The following is a 20,394-nucleotide window of genomic DNA, read 5'->3' on the forward strand; positions in this document are numbered from 1 at the left end:
TGCAGATGGCTAAGGAACATATTTCATCAAATTAAAAATGGGTTACTCTAGCTGCCTGTGTTGAATCACTTTATCATCAATCATGATACCTGTTGATCCTGGCTAAATCATTTTAGTTTGGTAAAAGTAACCAGAGATTTCATGGAATATGTTTTTCCAATTGTATTTCATTTAAAAAACTTTTGCAAGCTGCCTCGAATATTTTAAATACAGAGGCGGGGTAAAAATAAGTAAAATAAAATAAATAAATTTACAGCTGCTTTTGTATTTTAGATTTCTAATATGAGTCTCATGTTTTTGTGGAGTAAAGCATTCATGGTAATCAACTCGATAATTGAGTCTGAGAGAAATTCCTAAAAACTGTTCACTTTGGATGAAACCCAACATGTTTGAGCTCATAAAGAGAAATTTGTTTTGTTTTCTATTTAGTAGATTAAATCTGTTCAACTGTTGGAGAGACACTTTTGAGATTTGGTTGCACCTATTGTGTTACTGTCCTATGTTCCAATGCCTTCCAACTAGTCATGGGAGGATTCTGCATTTGGAGCCATAGTAAAATTGCAGAATTCCCCAAGATCTGCTTCCAGTGAAATAATTGCCATCATACATCATTTTAATGTACCCTTTAATGAAAAGAAAGATTCTGTAAATCTCCATTGCAATGAAGGTCAATTAAGTCAAATATAGATTAGAGTTACTCTGTGATGCTTTCCCCAATAGTGTTGTACTATCACCATCTCTCAGCCCCCCTCCCCCCCCAAAAAAAGTTGTACAGTGAGTCACAAGAACCAGCCACTGTTTAGCCAAAAGACTTGAGAAAATGGAAGACTCAAGCAGGCAAGCTATTAAAAATATGTTAAGTCATTATAAATAGTGTGAGAAATAGGGTACAATGCTGACTATCTTAGAAAAAAAATCTAAAGCTGTGTCTAGACTACATCCCTCTTTCAACAGAGAGATGTAAATTAGACACTTTGAAATTGCAAATGAAGCAGGGATTTAAATATCCCATGCTTCATTTGCATAATTGAGTCCTGGCGCTCTTTCAAAAAAGCGCCATTTCGAAAAGTAAAACTGCAGTCTAGACACAGTTCTTTTGAAAACGGCAGGCTTTCTTGAAAGATCCTGTACTCCTCAAAAAATGAGGTTTATACGATCTTTCGAAAAAGTCTGCTGTTTTTGAAAGAACCACGTCTAGACTGAAGTTTCCCTTTCGAAATTGCACTTTTTTGAAAGAGCACCATGATGCAATTATGCAAATGAAGCATGGGATATTTAAATCCCCGCTTCATTTGCAATTTCAAAGTGTCTAATATATATCTGTCGAAATAGGGATGTAGTCTAGATACAGCTTAAGAGTGATCCAAGGGAACAACGGTAGGATAATTTGATAATTAGCCTCTGATGTGGGAGACTGGGGTTCGGTTACCTGCTCAGCCACCGATTTCCTATGTGACTATGGAGAAGTCACTTAGTGCCAGAGTTTTCAAAGGTATTCAGGCACCTAAAGATGCAGATAAATGCCTACTGGGATTTTTTTTTAAAACCACTAGTCTAAGTGCTTTTGTAAGTCCCACTAGATATCTACCTGCATCTTATGACATCTATACACCATTGAAAATCTGGTTCTTAGGGTATGTCTACATTACCAAGTTTTGGCAACAAAACTTATGTCGACACCCAAAAGTCAGCAAAACAAAAATCTCCAGAGAGTGTTCACACTTGCTCCCTTTCTCAATGGATCGTGTACACACTAGGGGCACCAACTTCAACAACATGAGCAATGGGTATGTATCCCACAGTGCCATGCTGTGGGAAGCCAGAGCTGATCCCTGCTCATCTTGGGATTATGGCGAGACACTCAAATGCTATAGTATTGAGGGCCATATAAGCATGTTAGATAGCATATAGGTTTTATAGGATGAATTTTGCCTCACTATGTCAGCTTTATTAAACTCATTCATGGAAATTTAACATTAAGAAGAGTGGGTATGCCTGATTTGTTTAGACTTTCAAAAGGCTAGGTAACCAGAGGTTGAGTGGCAGAAAAATGGCATGAAAAGAGTGAGAGAGAAGTTTTCTTTCAAAAGCCTCAACTGGGAAATGAAACCCATAGGTGGAACAAGGCGTTAACTTCCTCTTGAGAAGCAGAAAAGCAGTTTATTAGGTCAACACCCAATCCATATAGTTACATCATTCAATGTTTTCAATTGTAAAAACCCAGAAATAAAGCCTTCTGTATAGATAAGATATACCTGTAGGTGCAAACAAGTCTGCATGTGTTTGAGATCCACAAGATGCAATAATCAAGGAGCAAGCTATAAAATTGTATGCATATGTACAAAAAAAGGAATGGTTACCATTTAAAGCATAAAAACATACTTTCATGTTTGAAAATGCTTGGGAAGACAAATCACTTTGCAAACGCTATACATAGCTTAACATGTAAAACAAACATTGCTTGATTCGGAGATACTTTTTTCAGTAGGTGTCAATTGATAATTCATGTGAATTCATGTGTCAAACAGAGGTGTGTGTGTGGCCAATGTGGTTGGTAGAGGAACTGCATGGGTGAGGATGTGGAGAACACATCCAACTCCTACCAGGCTCTTAATGTTGTGTCATGTCACAAAACATTTGCAAGCCACCTTATGTTTGGCTCACTCATTGACAAGAATGATTTACCCAAACTGACATATTTTCTTAATTCCAAACGGCTTTTTTGTGTAAATTGGGAAATACTTCACACCCAGAGGGTTTTCAGATATTATCTGGCGACAGTAATTATCAGACAACCCGTACCACCTCGTGGTACAATATGGTATTGCAATCTTTTAGTCTTCAGTAGTCAAAAATGTGATCACTTCTTGAAATGAAAAATAGCTAAATATTTTTCAGCAATCTCTCAACAAGAAGATATGCAACATTTAAAAACTCAAAAGACAGGATGGTCCTGTAGGTATGGTATGGCACTCAGACTCAAGACTTTTGTTCAAATCTCTGCTGAGCCACAAACTTCCTCTATGACCTTGAACGAGTTACTCAATCTCACTGTATCTCAGTTTCCCCTGGGCAAAATGGGGCTATTACTATTTCCCGTCTCTCATATCTGTTTAGATTGTAAGCTCTTTGGGAGCAGGGACTATCTCTTGCTAAGTGTTTGGATAGCATCTAGCAAAAGGGAGCCCTGATCTTGTTCAGGACCTCTAGGTATTACTGTAATGCAGATAAATAAGATACAATTTTTACCATTAATTCTTTGTATTAAGACAGAATACCATAATAAAAATTAAAAAGCTATTATACCATTGGTTTGTAATCAGAACTCCTCCAGGTACGTCTGATTTTAAAAATAAATTACAATGTTGCCTATTGATTTTAAAAAGTAAGACAGTGAAACAGCTTTCAGTATCCTTTCACTTGAACTAACACTGGCATTACGTACACCATGTGTATTGGATAAATTAACTAGTACTACCTGACACAACACAGCAATGGTATGCTTAAAGCAGGGGCGGGGAACCTTTTTTGGGTTGGGGGCCACTGACCCACAGAAAAAAAAATCAGTTGGAGGCTGCACACAAATGAGAAGCAAACATACAAACAAAAACAAAAAACCCCTCACTGATGTGGCCCCTGGCCTGAGAAGGAAAAAGACACTCTGAACATTTCCTTCACACACTAGAGCTTAGGGGTGTCCATCCTAGTAGATTTTGTGGGATGGTGGGGGAACTGGAGCACCAGCATGGGCTTCCCAATGCTGGGGGAGGAGCTGAGCCTTGGGGGCCGAATCCAGGCAAGCCAAGGGTTGCATCAAGCCCCTGGGCCTGAGGTTCCCAACCCCTGGTTTAAAGGAATACCAGTGAACAGCCTTCTCAGATGGGAGGAGGCTATGAATGTCATGGTGCCTGCTGGAACTGGTGAAGTAACAGGGGCATTTTTTTTAAGTACCTGTACTAGTTGGTGCAGGGTCTGACTCATAGGACTGATATTTTTCAAAAATCACTAATCTACAAGGCAAATCTAGAACATTAGTCAGGGCTAAAACATTAACTTACCAAAGAAGAATCACAAGAGGCCACTAAAAACTCTCAGCCAAGAAAAGTGTGTAAATGGGATAGGCTATCAACTTATTTAATCGATTCCTAATATAACAATATTGATGATCCATTATTATCCATTATTGATGATCCATTATTATATCCAATTAAAGCTTTCAAGACTCTTAGGGTAAGTTCAGCCAGCACATGTTTGAGCCTGCACTCAAGCCCACCCCTCCCTTGCATCCACACACTAGCTTTATTAATCTAGGTATAGGTGCTAGAACCAGGGGTGCTTCTGCACCCCTGGCTTGAAGTGGTTTCCAATATTGACAGGATTTCAAGTTTGGTTCAACTGCTCTCAGCACACCCACTATACAAAGTGTTGCAGCACCTCTGACTCTAGGGCTCAAACCTAGAATTCCTGGATCCTGCAGAGCTGGAGGTCCAAGCCCAGTGGCTTTTCTGCATGTATGCAGCCCTCGCTTGACTTAGACACATACAGAGGACTTCTGCTATCCCAGACTCTTTGGAGCAAATTTCTTAGTCTTCTCTATGCCAACAATCCTTGATGTAGTCTATTGGCAGTGCCAATGGGAACAAGTCAGAACAGTGTTAAACCCTGGTTTGCTGTACACCTATGTGTTCCCAGGGCTGGGGAGGGCTGGAGATGCGCACTTCCCATTGGAGACGACGGTGGCCTGCTCCTACGGTGCGGGGCAGCTTAGCTCCCACAAGGACCTGAGCAGCAGGGGTGGGGCTACAGGCAGAAGGAGTAGGGTGGGGTCTTACCTCCTCCAGCCCTATATTCATCCACTGTGCATGCCTCAGTTGCTCCCTTCAGTGCAGTTGCCAGATCTCCACTTTACATTCTGGCCCCTGCTGTGCTCCCAGGGGTTGCGTGGGTAGGTGTGCCCAGGAAGCAAATGGGAGCCTGCCCCAAAATCTGCCCTCAGCTTCCTGCAGTTGGCTCCTTGCTGCTGAACAGAGCTTGCCTGGAGCAGGGTGCAAAATTGAAAGGTGGGAGGCAGCTCTTGGCTGCCAGGATGGTGGGGATCATCCCTCCCCCAGCTGTGCTGAGGAGAGCAGCTGCTTGGTCCTGCCCTTGCTCCCAGCTCCTCCGTCCCTGATCTTCCAGAAGTTGCGTGTGCTGGGGTGCCTAGTTAGCATGCGGTGTAAGTGCAGTGAATGGGACTCATCCCCAAAATGTCCCCACACCTTCCTACAACCTCTTATCCTTGCCTCCTGGGGTGCATCCAGGGCAGGGATACAGGGTTGGAGCACACTGCATCTCAAACCCTGTGGGTGCATTTCATTCACAGTCAGCAACAGCCAGGGGGGGAGGGAGGGTTGCTTTTTCTTTGAAACTTATATTTTGTCAAACTTTGGAACAATCCAAAATAAGTAAATAAACCAATTAACCAAAAACAACTACTCTGAACATTCCATTTTAAAAATTAACAATTGCAACAAGGTTTCATTTTAATAGCTGGACAGCAGTGGAGACTGATGTCCTAATTATCCTCAGAACAGGTGCACCTCCAGCTCTGCCCATTCTTCCGAGGCCCCATCCCCCATCACGGGGAAGTGGAATGGCATGCGGCCCAAGCCTCTCCAGCCCCAGAGCAGGGGGAGGGCAAAGGGCGTGTGGCCTGAGCCTCCCTGGTCCCAGAACATGAGGAGGGCAGAGGGCATGCAGCCCAAGTCTCCCCAGGTCTTGAGCACAGGGAGGGCAGGCACTTGGGGGCAGCAACACTCTTCCCCCTCCCCCCCAGTACACCTACAGTAGGTGTTCTGGAGGCAAAGTATGGGTGGACCCAGGCTGGCAGTTGGGAAAGGCAATGCCTTGCCCCACCTAGCATACCCGCTGCCCATGCTGCTTCTCTTTCAGACCCCACGTTGCCATCAGCATGTGTGAATGCTGTTTGTGGGCACTTTTGCTCACAAAATACTTCCATCCCCTATCAGATATGTTGGCATGGAATATACAAATTTAGGGCAGAGCAAGGTCCATGTAATCAGGAACTTAACAGCTATATTAAAAGTTCATTATATTCTTCTCTGTTACACCTCAGCCTCCCACTAACTGGGCTGCAAGAACATACAAAGCGGGCAGGAGTTTTTGCCTCAAAGACGGGGCGGCCTGTGAGCCTAGGCGAGCTAGGCAGTTGCCTAGGGTGCCGCTGCCCCATGCACCCTGTGATGACGTCACAGCCATTGACGACCGTGCAGGCAGAGGCGGCGATTGCGCCGCTCCGCCTAGGGCGCCAGCTGCTGCAGCTGGCCTCGGGCCGCTCCTGCTCAAAGAGAATGTTTGTGCGGGTTGGACTGTCAACTTTCTAAAAGCCAAAGACCCTTACCCCACTCCCTGCCTTTTCTATTCTTTGAGGCTACATGCTCACTTTTTCTGCCCTCCCTCTGTCCAGGGCCGGCCCACAACATTTTGGCACCTGAGGCGGGGAGCTGAAATGACGCCCCATGCCTCCTTGCTTGGGCCAAAACTTTGAAAGGTCTCAATTCTGCCTTCTACTTGTTGTACTCCTCTCATGGTACTGCTCTGCTACCTACATATGCACCAGCAGCAGACACAATTTTCTACACTCTGGGTCCCAGTAGCACCCCTCCCCCCAAGTCTGGCACCTGAGGCGATTGCCTCAGTTCACCTCAAGGTAGGGCCAGCCCTGTCTCTGTTCTTGCTCTCCCCCACCCTCATTTTCGTCGGACAGGGGCAGAGGGTTGGGATGAGGGTGATGGCTGGAGCTTTGGGGTGGGTCTGGAGAAGAGCGATTTGTGGTGTAGGAGGAGGTTCTGGGCTGGGTCTGAGGGGTTCAGAGTGTGGGAGGGGGTTTGGGTGTGATGGGGGTGTCCTGGCTGGGGCAGAGGGTTGGGGCACAGGGAGGGATTTTGAGATGTGGGTTCTGGGTGGTGCTTACCATGGGGGGCTCCTCGGAAGCAGTGACATGTACCTCAGTTCCTTGGCAGAAGTGTGGCCAGGCAGCCACACTGCATCTCAAACCCTGAATCTGCATATTGCCTGCCCCATAGCTTCTGTGACCATCCCTCCCCCTAGGAGCCACAGGTCAGGTCACTGCTTCTGGGAGCTGTGAGGAGCCAGGAAGGGAGCCTGTCATCTTTGTGCCAACTGGACTTTTAATTGGAGCTGCCACTGTCCCTTTCCAGCTGGGTGTGCCAGGGGAAAGCCAGACACCTGGCAACCCAAACTGAGGGAGTTGTGATGGACACAGATTTATGAGGCTCTCAGCAATTCCCTAATCTACCTTAAAAATTTTTTTGTTAAAATTAATACAATTTGCATTAAGCAGCAAGGGGGCCAGAGTTTGCACCTGTGTAAACACCACGTTTCAGTGCTGAGGAGGAAAGGCCGTTTTGATGCATTTCACTCCAACAGTAACGGAATGCTAGAGCCAGAAGGTTCCATAACAGTTGGAGATGACAGTTGTGCAGCTGGCAGGAGAGCAGTGCTGTGTGGGATAGGGGGTAATATGTAGCCACCTTAATATTTGCACAGGGTCACCAGTACAAGCCTGCCCATGCTACTCAGGCCACACTGCTAATTTATTGCACTAGCTTGAGCAGAGCTAGCACATCCATAGCAATCTAAACTGGCAATTACGCCTCCCAGCTGCAGTGCAGACAGCTCCCTGGTGGCCATGGCAATAGAGTGGAAACAGGAAAAGCTCACCAGTTTCCAACCCCAATCCCAGGCTGCAAATGAAGGTAGGTTAACAGCAGATTCAGAGAACTGTCAGGGAACAGAAATCTGGAGAAGGACAAGGACCCATATGTTATCCTGCTGCTGCATTACATACTACGTGTAGCAGATATTTTTGCAGCCTGTGTCTGTCTGGCTTCCTGCAGCTGATATGCCAGTGGGAAATGATGGAAATCCCACCTTGTGCCAGGAGCTGCTGGGCTCTGACCAGGCTTTCTGGTTGGGTGAGGTTTTTCTCGCTCAGGCTTGGAGCTTTCACTTGTCTCCGTGTACCTTAAAAAAGGAGTTCTGGAGAGGCAACTAAACACCAAACAGCACTCCATAAGCTGTGACAAGGGACCCCCACACAGGAAAGAAACTGTCATATATCACTGAAAAGCTTCAGAGGGGTAGCCGAGTTAGTCCGTAACAGAAAAACTTAAAAAACAACAAATAGACAAGTAGCACCTTAAAGACTAAACATGTTTTATATATTGTTGAGTTCGCTTTGCGAGGGGATTGGGTACCTGGGTTACTGGGTTAGGATTTGTGATAGAGTGAAACCTGGGAGGGGTGGGGAGTCTAGGGCCAATTTTGGGGCCTTTTTACCTGTCCTGCTGAAGCTAAGTCTCAGTCTCCAGATGAAGAGGGGGGTTACCTGGCTGCCTGAGGAGATGGCATGGGAGAGATGCCAAATGCTTGCTACTTGTAAAAAGTTCAGTGGTGAGCTGGTAAGACAAGACTGGAGATCAGGGGTTGGCAACCTTTTCAAACCACAGAGCCAAACTACATCAAAAAATTCAGAACAAGTGGTCAACAAAGAATGCTCATTTACCTGGCTGAAAATATGCAACTTCATATTATTGATAATTGATGTGATGATCAGGGCTCGACGGGCGAGTAGATTGTAATCCAGAAGAGCTGGGTTTGGGCGATCTACGTATGCGCAGAACTATCTACGCATGCGCAGATTGCTGGACAGTGTGGCTGGCGAGCGGGGCTCGCCGTGGTTTGGCAAGCCCTGGTGATGATTAATAATAGTATACATGAAACATTGTACTCACAGACTTTATTTAATGGGACTTCTGCTGCTGCATCTTTTCGCACATTTCTTTGAAGTTTACATCATAACTGTTCAAATTCAGCCTCATGCATGCATTCAGGCTGTCCTCTGTCAATCCTGAGCGCAAAGTACCTTTGACATGATTCAGGGGGGTTTGGCTGCATGATGGGCTCAAGGCACAGGGTTGGGGTGTATGGGGGGTGCAGGAGTGTTATGGTAGGGGTCTGTGGATGTGGGGGTGCAAGAGTCAGGGATGGGATGCAGGACGCAAGCCAGGTGTTGGGGGTGGGAAACAGAGTATGTGGAGGGGCCCTTGGGATGGATTACCTTGTCTGGTTGGGGTTGGGCTACTGTACCTGGGCAGCAGTGGCTGGACGAGGGGCTGGGCCAGGATTATCGCAGCAGGATCATGGCCGCCCCTCCTACCCATGCTGCAGCAGGAGTGGAGGCTACCCCCAGCCCTTCCTGAGGCCAGATGGGGGCTGGACTATGGGGCTTGCCCCAGGATCAGGGCAAGGGCCAGGACGCTGCAGCCAGATGGCATCAGAGAGGTGAGGTTGGTGGCTGCCCCATGTGCTGAGGCTGGAGCTGGAGCCAAAGTGCAGCTGCTCCTGGAGCTGCACTATGGCCCTGGTCCCAGGAGCGGACACACCACAGCTCAGCTCCAGCTCTGGAACACGGGGCAGTTACCCACCATGCAGCTCCGCTAGACCGCATGGCAGCCGCTGGAGCTGGAACCAGGAACGTGGTGCAGCTGTCCCAGTACAGACAACTGCACCGTGGCCCGACTCCAGCTCTGACATACAGGGCTGCTGCCCACCACACAGCTCCACTAGGCCATGTTTGGTGCTGAACCGTGAGCCATAGGTTGCTGACCCCTGCTGTAGATACTAGTGTCCTGCAAAATCTGTGTCCTCCTGATCATTTTTTGGAAGCAAGGTAGCAGAAGACAGACATGGGGCTGATTTAAGTTCCCAACTCTATACCAAGCAGGATGCTAGAAGGAGAGCTAGTAAGCAGCTAAAGAAAGAATGTCATTCTCCTAGGCAGCAATTTTCCCCAGGATTAAATTCATACTACTATTTTAAAGTGCATACAAAGAAATTAAAGTATGAAATGAATAATGCAATTGGTTTCAAAAGGCAGTTTTAAACAGTAACCTACCTCTAGCAGAAACAGAGGCACAATAAAAAATAAACCCACATTGTCAGCATGGGAGCTGAGAAACTTACACTGGTCCTTTAAGAAATGTCGGTAGAAAGAAGTCAGGCTTTCTGAGCCACATGCATGTGGTGATGTCATTGTGTTGGTCCATGGGAATTAGGAAGTAGAAGTGGAGGAACCATTTTTCCTGTGCAAAGCAGAGTAACCAGCTGAATTAAAGCCGTCAGAAATGGATATAGATGCATATGCTTTACAGTCAGATTTCAGTTTGAAGCTTGGAAGAGGTTATTAGTTACAAAGGTAAGTTAAATATAAATTAAATATGATTAAAACAGATTGACAGTATCCTTTCTGGAAAAAAAGTTGAAATGTTTAAAATCCAGGTGTGTGTGGAGGCAGAGAAAAAGGATTGAATCCAGTGAGGGGGACCATACAGAAGAAACAAAGCAAGAAAACTAAAATGGCAAGGTTAAAATTGTATTTTAAAAATGTCTTATGTTATTAAACTCCTCTGATCATTAAAATTTAAACCTTTAAAATTAATTTATTTTTCATGAAGGTCTTCTTTTGTTTACTTTTTAGGTTTTTCTCAAATGAGTCATTCACTTTATACACTCTGTATTCACTTTCTACTTCTGATGTACTAACACAATTTTGGAAAATTCAGGGAACAGACATTGCATGGGAACGTTTAGAGCCAAGCAAATTAATTTTACTGCACTGCTTTATTTTTAAAGGTGGACATTTCTCTTACTATCATTATTATGTAAAACTTGTTTTTTAAAAATAATATCTGTGCTTTGTGTTTAAATAGCCCTGACTACATCTCTTTAAGAAATTCTTAAATGATAATCTGACTGACTTTAGTGAATGGCAGGATTTTCTGCCTATCTGGTGTTTATTACCAGGAATATTTTGGAGTTAGTGAGATAATACATAGTGACATTAAATTTCAGTTTTTCTGCTACAAAATGGGGGCGGGGAACCCCTGTAGGTGTTTACCAGTCTTAGAAAACTCTAACTTTAGTCATGCTCCACATTTAGAAATAGAAATAATGGCACTCAGCAGTTTGAGTATTGTTTGGAGACATCAGCTTAATGAATACTGAAAGTAATTTTTCTCTTTGTCAGAGAGGATCTGCTATGCATTTCTATCAGTGAATTCCCACCCACATCCAGAACCCAGCAATTATACAACATTCCCTCATTCCTAAAATACTGAAATACCTAAATTCCAACTTTCTCTCCATGTTATTGCCCTGCTTTCTTTGTATGGAATTGACTTATTGTCTGTGGTATCAAGCAACATTTCCAAGATTTCAAATGCACCACACTTTCATGGGAAGCAGCATGGTCCAGTGAATAGGCTACCAGTGTTTCTCAACCTTTTTAAATAAAGTACCCCCAATACCTACAGTTTTCAGAAATGCACATTTTTTTTCTACCATTGCAACACATTTGTTTAAACAACTTAATAGTAGCCAGGCGAGCAATTAAATTTTTGGATGTAAAAAGTATAAAAATAATAAAGAGCTGTAAAACCTAAAACAAAAATTAAGTTTTCTCCAAATTTCAGTTGTGTTGATGTACCCCCCCCCCCCCAGACTTCTCTCGAGTACCCCTAAGGGTACTTGTACCACTGGTTGAGAAACACTGGGCTACCAAGTTAGGAGTCATAAGATTGAGTTCCATTTCTGGCTCTCTTACTAGCCTTCTTTGTCCAGGGAATATGTCTCTTCTGTGCCTCTCTTATCCCATTTCTAAGATCAGGCTAATGATATTTGGATTTCTTTATAAACTGCTTTGTGATTAATGGATGAAAAACGATATATAAGAGCTAAGTGTTGTTGCCACTTAATAATCACATATAGAAAAAATGAAAATATTATTAAAGAGTTACAATGAGTCATACCTCCACGGAGACTGATGTAGATAAATCACGATGCATAAGTATAAGAATGGACTTTGTTCTGATTGGTCAAATATATTGTAACAGGTATCAGGCAGCAATGCAGCAAAGGTAGGCCCCATTAAATCTGCTTAAATGAAATCGCCTTTTTTTGCATAATAGAGAACAATACATAATATTATTAATATTACTGTCTGTTGGTTAATGTTTAGGTATTGCATTCTGGTCACGATGGGATACCTTTCTGAAGAAGGGAGGGATTGCTGTTTAGTACAGAATACACTAAAATAGTGGCTCTCGATCTATCCAGACTAGTGTACTCTTCAGGAATCTGATTTGTCTTGAATACCCTCAAGTTTCACCTCCCTTAAAAACTACTTACTTACAAAATCAGACATAAAAACACAAAAGTGTCACAGCACACTATTACTGAAAAATTGCTTACTTTATAATTTTTACTGTATAATTATAAAATCGCACTTGCATGTCAGTTTATAGAGTACTAACAAGTCATTGTCTATGTGAAATTTTAGTTTGTAGTGACTTCGCTAGTGCTTTGTATGTGGCCTGTTACAAAACTAGGAAAATATCTAAATAAATGAATGGATACTGACAGGTCTCTGTGTACTCCCAGGGTTACCTGTACCCCTGGTTGAGAACCACTGCACTAAGAAGCTGAAATTTCATTGTTGTTCAGCGCTGTCTGTTCAGTGAATCTGTCAGTACTGTCCTGGAACTGTTAATTTGTACCAGGAATTGTGTATGCTGAGAGACATAGAAAACAGAAACTTTGCGTCTTTCTTGTAGTTTTTGCTAGTCTTTTCATAGTATGGAAGGTAAGAGAACTTCTGGCCCCTTTTAATTTGGCAGGAGAAAGCAAAGGTCATCTTACAGCAGTGGTGGGCAACCTGAGGCCTGTAGGCCACATATGGCTTGTCAGAGTAAGCCCCTGGCAGGCTGCCAGACAGATTGTTTACCTTGTGTTTTGCATGTATGGGCTGCTCACAGCTCCTATTGGCTGTTCACTGGCCAATGAGAGCTGAGAGAAGCAGTGGCCAGCAAGTCCCTGTGTCCTGTATTGCTTCCTGCAGCTCCCAGTGGTCAGGCACGGAAAACTGCGGCCAATGGAAGCTGCAGGTAGTTTATCCTGATGAACTGTGTGCAGCCTGTGGGCCTCAGGTTGCCTACCACTGGCCTACAGACTCTCTCCCTTAGGAGATTAAGGATTTTACAAAAGAAGAAAATAAAATTGCTCTCTTGCTTGTTTTTAAGCCAGGTTTTTAACTTGTTCTTGTGTAGGAAGTAGGACTGTGCAAAGAACCTTCCCCTCTAGCACTCCCATGTAAGAATCAGGCACAGCTGCAGTTCCTGAGTGCAGGAGCTATGCCTCAGGTCTTTGTGGGATGATAACTCTTTTCTTCTCTCACAGTTTCTATGCTGACCAAAAGATCAAGAGAGCTGTGTAGAAAGCAAAAGGGTTGACCATGCTTAAGGACTGTGCATGTCCACAATCCTCAGTAAGGAGCTGTGGGAGCGATTATGTCTATTGAACACCAATCATGCCCAGAGTTCTCAAGTGAGCTATCTATACATTGCCCTGTATTGATGGATGTGTCTTATTGGGACCACTAAACACATAATTTTGTAAAAACTATAAAATTAAGCAAGCACATGGCTTTTAAAACATGTTCGTTAGGTATGTCAAAATCAGTAATTTAATATTTTGAAAACAGAACAAGGATTGATTCATTCAATGTTTTTAATTAATAAGTTTTGGTTTTCCAAAGGGATTTTTTCTTCAATGCCAAGAAAACAGTGAGAACTTTAACTATATTCAAAATCCATGGCTGGAGGAGGGAAGATGATGTCCTTGGACCAACTGCAGAACACAACCCATAAACCGGTAACTTCCCATCATGTAAACAGCTTCTCCCTGCAGGCAGTGGGCAATTTTACCCTATTAGGACTTTGCTCTTACATGTCAGCTAGTCAGAGCCGAGTGTTTTTTGTGCGGTGATAGGATTACTGCAAAATCTCCGCATTTCTCATGCACACGAGAATAACTTGCTGCTTTCAGTACAGTTCTTATTAATAAGGTAGGGAACTTGGAGCTGTGTGTATCTTGTTGTTAAAGTACAGTATATCCAAAAAGGAGAGAATACTCATACATCTGTACTCCAGGGCTAGGCTTAAAGCTTGCCCAGCATGGGTCTTCAGCTGCACTGAGGTTGGGGACACCATGCACTGCCCACTCTCCCTGTGCTTGAGGCCTGCCCCTGCGGTGGGGATGGGGAGTGAGCTTGGCTTCTGTAAAAGGCAGGCCCTCCGGAAGGAGGGGGTGAGGGCTTGCCTCCCCCAGCCTTATGTTCACCCACAGCATGTGTGTTAGGTTATCTTTTGTGAGTCAGGGAAAGTGAAGGAATGTGAGTTGCCTCTCCCCCAACTCTGTTTTCATATGTGATTCACTCTGCAGAGGGAACAAGATTAAGCAGTTCTTTCTCATAACAATCTCTCCTTGAATGTGCCATACAAGGGGTGGTTTCTCGGGTTCCCCTACCAGAAAGAGCCTCAAAGATATTTTCTCCTGAAATATATTTTTTTACTCTCCAATCCAATCCAATCCAATCCACTTCTATGCTGCATGTAGAAATGGAAGGTTTTACTTAGATTTTCATGGCGGGGGTAGTGCAGTGCAGTTACAAATTTGAGATACCCCTAACATAAAAATAACATTTAAATTAATTTAAATTCATTTTTTCTAATACCTTTAGCAACTTGATTGGTTTTTTTACACTCCCCATTACGAGGAAGGGTTAGAACTGTTTCCAGTGATTCATGGATTCCAAAGCTTCTTTCTTGTCCTTAATTCTGCAGGCCATAGATTTTTCTTGTGTCTCTCTCTACAGTTCCTAGTTTCTGTTTTATTTTTACACTCCCCATTATGAGGAAGGGTTAGAACTGTTTCCAGTGATTCATGGATTCCAAAGCTTCTTTCTTGTCCTTAATTCTGCAGGCCATAGATTTTTCTTGTGTCTCTCTCTACAGTTCCTAGTTTCTGTTTTATTTTTACACTCCCCATTATGAGGAAGGGTTAGAACTGTTTCCAGTGATTCATGGATTCCAAAGCTTCTTTCTTGTCCTTAATTCTGCAGGCCATAGATTTTTCTTGTGTCTCTCTCTACAATTCCTAGTTTCTGTTTTATATCTATTACTGTCAATTTCCCTTTTCTTTCATTTGTTACTTACTTTTTATTTTCTATAGTTGCTTTCACTTTCTCACTAAACCAAGTTGTTTTTTAACTATGTGGGTCATCTTATGTTGGTTATTTAGAATTTTCCCCTTCAATATTATTAGTTAGAATGGCGGATTTTACCATATTTTTTCTTTTTCTTTTTTACCCAAACATCCCCAAATGTTTTTTGAATGTTTTCCTCTTTCTCATAGGCTGTTCCATACACTGGGACAATTCTTGGTGGTCTTCATCCTGGAGAATTAGTTTTAATACGAGGGAATGTTCCTGATGATTCTGACAGGTAATTTGCTAAAGTCACCTGACTCTCAAGTGGTTATATTTTGAATGAGTCTTTAAGGAGCCATGCTGGTAAATGGATTTTTATATCTTGTGGGATACACATTCACTGGAAATATTTTAATTTTTCCATCATAAAATTGGGGCATTATGAACCTGACCCTGCATCTATCAATGGAGAAGCTCATTAATGGACATTGGAGGAGACCCCAAGACGTGTGACTGAAATTGACTGAAATCTTTGGAAGCAAAACCACAGCCTTAATAGAAAAAAAAATTCAGATTTGAAAAAGTAATGAATTTATATTTAAAAACTGATCTTTGCCACAGTAGACACCTGTTGACATGTTGATTTATAAAATGCTCTGAATATATGTAGTAGAGTTACATAATGCTGAATGTGTGCGTGTAAGTAGGAAGCAAAGGATAAATGCAGGTTTCAAAGTGAGATTTAAGGAAGATAAGTCACTCCTCATCTTGCTCTCTGCTCTGTGCTCACTTTTTTTTGTCTGGTCTCTTGGTTCCCTTTGTTTCCTTCCTCTTTGGATCATAATCTGCTTCCTATGATCCAGAAACCTTTCCTTTCTAAGGGCAGTATCTGAAACAATAGAAGTGTTTCGTCACTCAGAAGAATCAGGCTTCACATGAGGGGAAGGAATCGTAATCTGGTGGCGATGGGGGTCAAAGATAGAGAATTGAAATCTAGGTTCCGTTACCTGTTCTTCCACAAGTTTCCACTGTGGATTTGGTCATTTAATTTATTTCCCCATCTTTAAAATGGGAATGAGCATTATTTAGAAGGAGTAATAAGGATTAATTTAATAAAGTACATACCATGCTCAGATGCTATGGTGATTAGCACCAGAGAAATACTTATAGGTTATTCTACTTCTTGGTAATAGATTAAGGAGATTTTTGAAAACACATGAGAGTAAGGCTCCCAACTTCCATTGTTTTTTCTTTTTTGTTTTTGTTTTTTTTCCCAGTGGGAGCTGGTTGCATAACTGCCCACTGTGCCTTTAACAATCTTCCTGTGTTTGGTTAGTCATAAATTAGTATTATGTATCTAACACTTTACTTGTCATTAATTTGTAATCACCATAACGAGATTTAATACAAAGTTTGTATATTATTAAAACGTAATTAAATATTTTAGAAGAGAACACTTCTAGATGAGCTGAACTAATGTGTGTTTTTAATTTCTGATCAGGTTCCAGGTGGACTTCCAGTGTGGCAATAGCACAAAACCTCGGGCTGATGTGGCCTTTCACTTCAATCCCCGCTTCAAAAGATCTGGCCTCATAGTTTGTAACACTCTGGAAAAAGAAAGATGGGGTTGGGAGGAGATCACTTATGAGATGCCTTTTCAAAAAGGGAAGCCATTTGAGATTGTCTTTATGGTTTTGAAGGATAAATTTCAGGTGAGTTCCTAAGAAACATGAGTATTTAGCCACTTGTCATGCCATAAACACAGTATTATGGAAGCATCAGTATTGTTTATGGCTATGTACGCTTTATTTACAAAGAGAAACTATAGGCTGAAAGAGGGGTACTGTTGAATAATGTAGGCCTTTCATTTTATATACTTGTGCCTGGAAAGTTGTGTGTTGAGTGAGTAAATACCTTCCTGATTATACTAGCTGTTACCCAGACCCTCCCTTTCCTATGCCCAAAGGGCTTCTGCTGAACACAGCAGCCTTCTGTCTGCATCGGTCAGAGGAAGCACTAAAAAGAAACAAGTCTATAGTCTGTATGTCAACAAATGCTGATGTGCTGAGAGAATCAAAATGTGATAAGTGATGCAGTATCAAACCCAAAGTACATATGTGCAGTAAATATACTTTTGTGATTGAATGCCATTAAATATTCCACACTATTGGTAAAGAAACCTATCCAGGCAAGTATTTCTGGTTTTCCACCAAATCCCATGGATCATGGTGTGCTTTCCTCTTGTTTTGGAAGAGGAAGAAGAAAATATTTCCATCTCCATCACTGTTTAATTCCTGGTTAGTCCTTCTAGTCTTCTCTTGATTGGTTATATCTTCGGGGTTTTTCAGAGAACGGAGTACAGCTTTTTTCACTGTATTCAAGGATTCTGTTGTAGTTCTTGAGTTAAATAGAAAACCATATTCATCTCAAGTAACACTACTGAGGGTCTGTGATAGGGTCATTTTGGTCTTGTGCTAATATGGAAGGGGAAGTGTTTGAGTGTGGCTGGGGAGAAGGGAATATTTAAACATAATATATTAGGAAAAATAAATGAAGTCAGCAATTACAAATTAAAACAACAAAATCAAGCCGCAAGTTACTTATGCCCTAATAAATCTGTTCTTCTTCGAGTGCTTGCTTATGTCCATTCCACTTAGGTGTGTGCATACCACGTGCATGAGTTCTGGCTGCTTTTTACCTTTAGCAGTACCTGTTGAAGCTCCCTGGAGTGGCGCCAACATACCGGCGCATATATAACCCTGCTGGTCCTCCACCCCCTCAGTTCCTTCTTACCGCCTGTGACTGTTGCTGGAACTCTTGGCTTGTTTCATGCAAGTGCACCTTCTTCAGTAGTTTAGTGCTTTCCTAGTTGCTTGTTGATTAGAAGTGCTTAGTAAGTTGTTTTTTTCCTCTCCCCTGCCTCGAGTGGGGAATGCTGGGGCCTCAAGGCTTCAAACCCTGTGTGCGGTGCCTGAAGCTTATGCCCTGTAGAGATCCACACAAGGTGTGTTTGAAGTGTCTTGGAGAAGGCCATCTGACAGACTCATGTACGATCTGCAAGTCCTTTAAACCAAGGACCAAATATGCGCGCGACTCCAGACTCAAGGTGCTGCTGATGGAGTCTGTGCTTCAACCGGTGGCACCAGTACCGTCCGTGAGGAGTGCCCAAGGGTTGGTGCAGGGTACGGGATTTGCACCCAGACACTCTGTGGCATTGGACCGTCATTCGGCACCGTGGTACTGTTCCCAGTCCCTGGTACTGAGTGCTCGCAAGAAGGCACGGAAAGGGAGATTGCCTTCAAGGCGGGACCAGGGGGTGCATCCGTGAGAGGGACACCCCAAGACTTTATCACTGCCCAGATGCAGAGAGGCTTCCGTACACCACAGGCATAGGTTGAGCACCACTCGGGCAAGTAGTCCCAAGGTTCGGGACCTGTTAGTGGAAGAGGTCCTCGGCCGTTGACCCCAGACACCTTTGTTGTGGCCTCGGAGCTGATCGACCTTACCTCATCCCCGGGATCAGCACTGCACGGTGCGAAGCCATATAAAGGCCGTGAGCACCAAAGACTTAGAATGGGGCCGACGACACACATGGTGCCACCCTCCTTACTACCGGTGAGGGATTCTGGTCTGCCACTGCCGGTAGTAGCGACACTGGCTCCCCTGGTATAGGAGCCAGGTTCTGTGCGGAGCGGAACCATCCCAACACCAGCACCATCGACTTCGGCTCCGTCAGCACCGGCACTGTTGGCACCAGAGAATGCAGTCATGCCTCCCCCGACACCGCCACCACTGCTCTGAGGCAAACCGATGGCCATGGTGCACCACAGCCAGCACCGGGAGCAGGAGGCATCGGTAGCACCACCAAGGTTCGTGTCAGAGTACTCCTCTGAATCAGACACAGAGTCATTCACTTCAAGGGCTTCATCGCACTGATCATCAAGGTCAGGTTGGTCAAGGTCTCTACACCGGTCCCGGCACTGATCCTGGCACTAATCCCGCTCGAGGCATCACTTGCGAAAGGTCAGCCCACCACCGTCTCAGACATGGCCTTCACAATAGCAGCCGCTAGCCCAGTGGCCCTTTTGGATTCCCTGGGCGTATCAACAAGCCCACTGACTGAAGCTTTCGAGGTTGGGGTCAGCCTTGGCTTCAGTGTACTCAGGCCACAGGTTGACTCCCTTGGCCACCACACTCACACAGGCCCGAACCTCAGCATCCAGGGACAGTCCTTCGGGACCAGCAGGGGACCACGATCTCCCGGCTCGACAGCCAGCCACAGTGAATCCTACCCAGAGGAGCCACTGTTGCCGAGGGACTCCTTGTCCTCTTTCTCCGATGTGGCTCTGGCAAACCCGTCCCTGGCTATGCCCACCATGGACATGTGCACCCATCAAGACCTCTTCAGGAGGTTGGCACAAAAATTAGGGGTGCAGGCCGAGGAAGTGGTGGAAGAATATGATCCCATGGTGGACGTCCTGATGGTGGATGTTCCTGCTAGGACTGCCCTCCCCCTTAAGACGGTGGCCAAAATTATGAAAAACCTTTGGAGGTAAGGGGTGGAGAGGAGGTATTTCATGCCACAGTCAGGTCACGAACATCTGTTTTCCCACCCGCCCCTGGGCTTGGTGGTGGCCTATGCTGCTTTCTAAAGAGAGGCAGGGGCAGCCCAGGCCCACTCCTAAGAGCAAGGAGCCCAGAAAGCTTGACTTCTTGGGGCAAATCACATACACAACAGCGAAACTACAGCTGAGGATTGCTAACCAGCAAGTAATGCTCAGCAGATATGCCTATAACTCCTGGGTGGCGGTTGAGAAGTTCAAGTCCAAGCTCCTGAAGGAGTCGCAGAAGAAGTTTGGGGCTTTGACAGAGGAAGGCAAGGTGGTATCCTGCACCGCCCTTCAGGCCACACTGGATGCAGTAGACTCTGTGGAATGCTTAGTGGCCAAGGGCATTGTCTTGTGGAGGAACTTGTGGCTTTAGGTCTCGGGCATCCCGCCTGAAGTCCAGACTATGCTGCAGGACTTGCCCTTCAAAGGCTCAGGGCTCATCTCAGAGCAGACTGTCAGTAAATTGCAGTCGGAAGGACGTGAGGGTGATGTTCAAGTCTTTGGGCATCCACACCCCTGCTCCCCAGCGTCACCCATTGAATCCCAGGTCACAGAGACCATACCAACAGGGACCCAGATAAGACTCACGGCTTGGAAGATCCGTGATTGAGGGGGAAGAGAGCTCCTCTGTGCAGACCTGGTCAGATGGGTACTGAT

At 44.3% G+C, this 20,394-nt stretch overlaps 1 protein-coding gene across 5 annotated transcripts in view; it reads left to right on the forward strand.

Moving 5' to 3' along the window:
* Window positions 1-7,505: 7,505 nt before the first annotated feature.
* The window catches only part of LGALS8 (galectin 8), a 35,543-nt gene continuing 22,654 nt past the window's right edge, over window positions 7,506-20,394 (forward strand). For 4 of the 5 annotated variants that reach the window (XM_075924811.1, XM_075924809.1, XM_025184130.2 and 1 more), the window contains exons 1-4: window positions 10,121-10,279; window positions 13,676-13,791; window positions 15,334-15,422; window positions 16,629-16,839. In XM_075924811.1, the coding sequence (XP_075780926.1) occupies window positions 13,732-13,791; window positions 15,334-15,422; window positions 16,629-16,839 (360 nt within the window). In that variant the 5' untranslated portion in view covers window positions 10,121-10,279; window positions 13,676-13,731. Of the gene's footprint in view, window positions 7,779-10,120; window positions 10,280-13,675; window positions 13,792-15,333; window positions 15,423-16,628; window positions 16,840-20,394 lie in introns of those variants that run through there. The other variant, XM_025184128.2, reaches the window with a different exon arrangement.

The sequence above is a fragment of the Pelodiscus sinensis genome, chromosome 3 (assembly GCF_049634645.1).
Source record: "Pelodiscus sinensis isolate JC-2024 chromosome 3, ASM4963464v1, whole genome shotgun sequence".
Classification (NCBI taxonomy): Eukaryota; Metazoa; Chordata; order Testudines; family Trionychidae; genus Pelodiscus; species Pelodiscus sinensis.